The sequence below is a fragment of the Alternaria postmessia genome, assembly GCF_024291825.1.
Source record: "Alternaria postmessia strain BMP 2775 chromosome Unknown scaffold_490, whole genome shotgun sequence".
Classification (NCBI taxonomy): Eukaryota; Fungi; Ascomycota; class Dothideomycetes; order Pleosporales; family Pleosporaceae; genus Alternaria; species Alternaria postmessia.
In genome coordinates, this window is record NW_026260563.1 from 1 (window position 1) to 987 (window position 987).

General features: G+C 58.7%; 1 protein-coding gene across 1 annotated transcript; it reads right to left on the reverse strand.

The window, feature by feature from the left end:
- Nucleotides 1-104: 104 nt before the first annotated feature.
- On the reverse strand, nucleotides 105-625 carry J4E82_011748 (uncharacterized protein; the record flags this gene model as incomplete). The annotated part of the gene is made up of 1 exon (XM_051737937.1): nucleotides 105-625. A coding segment is annotated over one exon (521 nt), but the record flags the coding sequence as incomplete, so codon positions are not given.
- Between the last annotated feature and the right edge of the window lie 362 nt (nucleotides 626-987).

Here is a 987-nt window from a genome sequence, read left to right on the forward strand (position 1 = left end):
GCGAGGTGGAGTAGATGGGTAGGGTGGCAGGACGGGGATGGAGAGCGTCTTGCAAGCTGTCTCGAAGAGGAGCGAGGAGCTTCTCGAGCACAGGTGAGTGAAACGCAATATCGGTGTTGACTCTCCAGGTCTCGATGCCACGATCTTCCAACTGATGCACATATGCACCAACTTCCCCTTTTGTGCCGCTCACCACGCATGTCAGTGGAGACGACTTGACGGCAGCGACGATATCTCTTCCTCCGCCAAGCTCCAGAGCAACCTCCTCGAATGGCAGTGCTACTAACGCCATAGCTCCGCGGCCTTGGACCTGTGTATACAGATTCGCCCGTCGTGCGACGATCACCGCACCTTCCTCACTAGTCAGGCAGCCGGCGACGACCGCAGCTGAGATCTCGCCCACCGAATGCCCAAGGACAGCCTGTGGAGTGATACCCTCCGCTTGCAGGAGCGACGCTAGCCCAACATGCACTGCGTACGTGAGGATCTGTATCTTGTCCGAACCGCCAAGCTCGCCCTGTTGCAATGCCTCGATACTGGAGAAATCAGCTTCTCTTCGGAAGACAAGGTCTAGTTCGGATAGCTTGTTGCGAAAGACAGAGTTGAGGAGCAGTTGCTGGCCCATGTTGGGCCACTGGGCACCATGACCCGAGAAGACCCATATGACTCCTTTCAGCGCTGCGCCCCTGATGACACGGCCGCTGGTGATTCCTGCGTTCTCGCCGCCGGTCGCGTAGCTGCGTAGGCTTTGGATCGCACACTCGCGGCTCGAGGCATCAACGCACAGTCTGTGATCGTAGGCTGTTCGGCGCTGAGCTAGCGTCCGTGCTACCGCACTTGTGTTCTCGAACGCTCCGTGGGCGGACAGCCAGTCCGCCAACCAAGCCGCATAGATAGGAAGGCGTTCTTTCTGTCTCGCAGACAACGTCAACAAGACGGTCGCTTTGTCGCGAGATGCAGACTTGCGCACCCGCTTTGGCGGCGCCT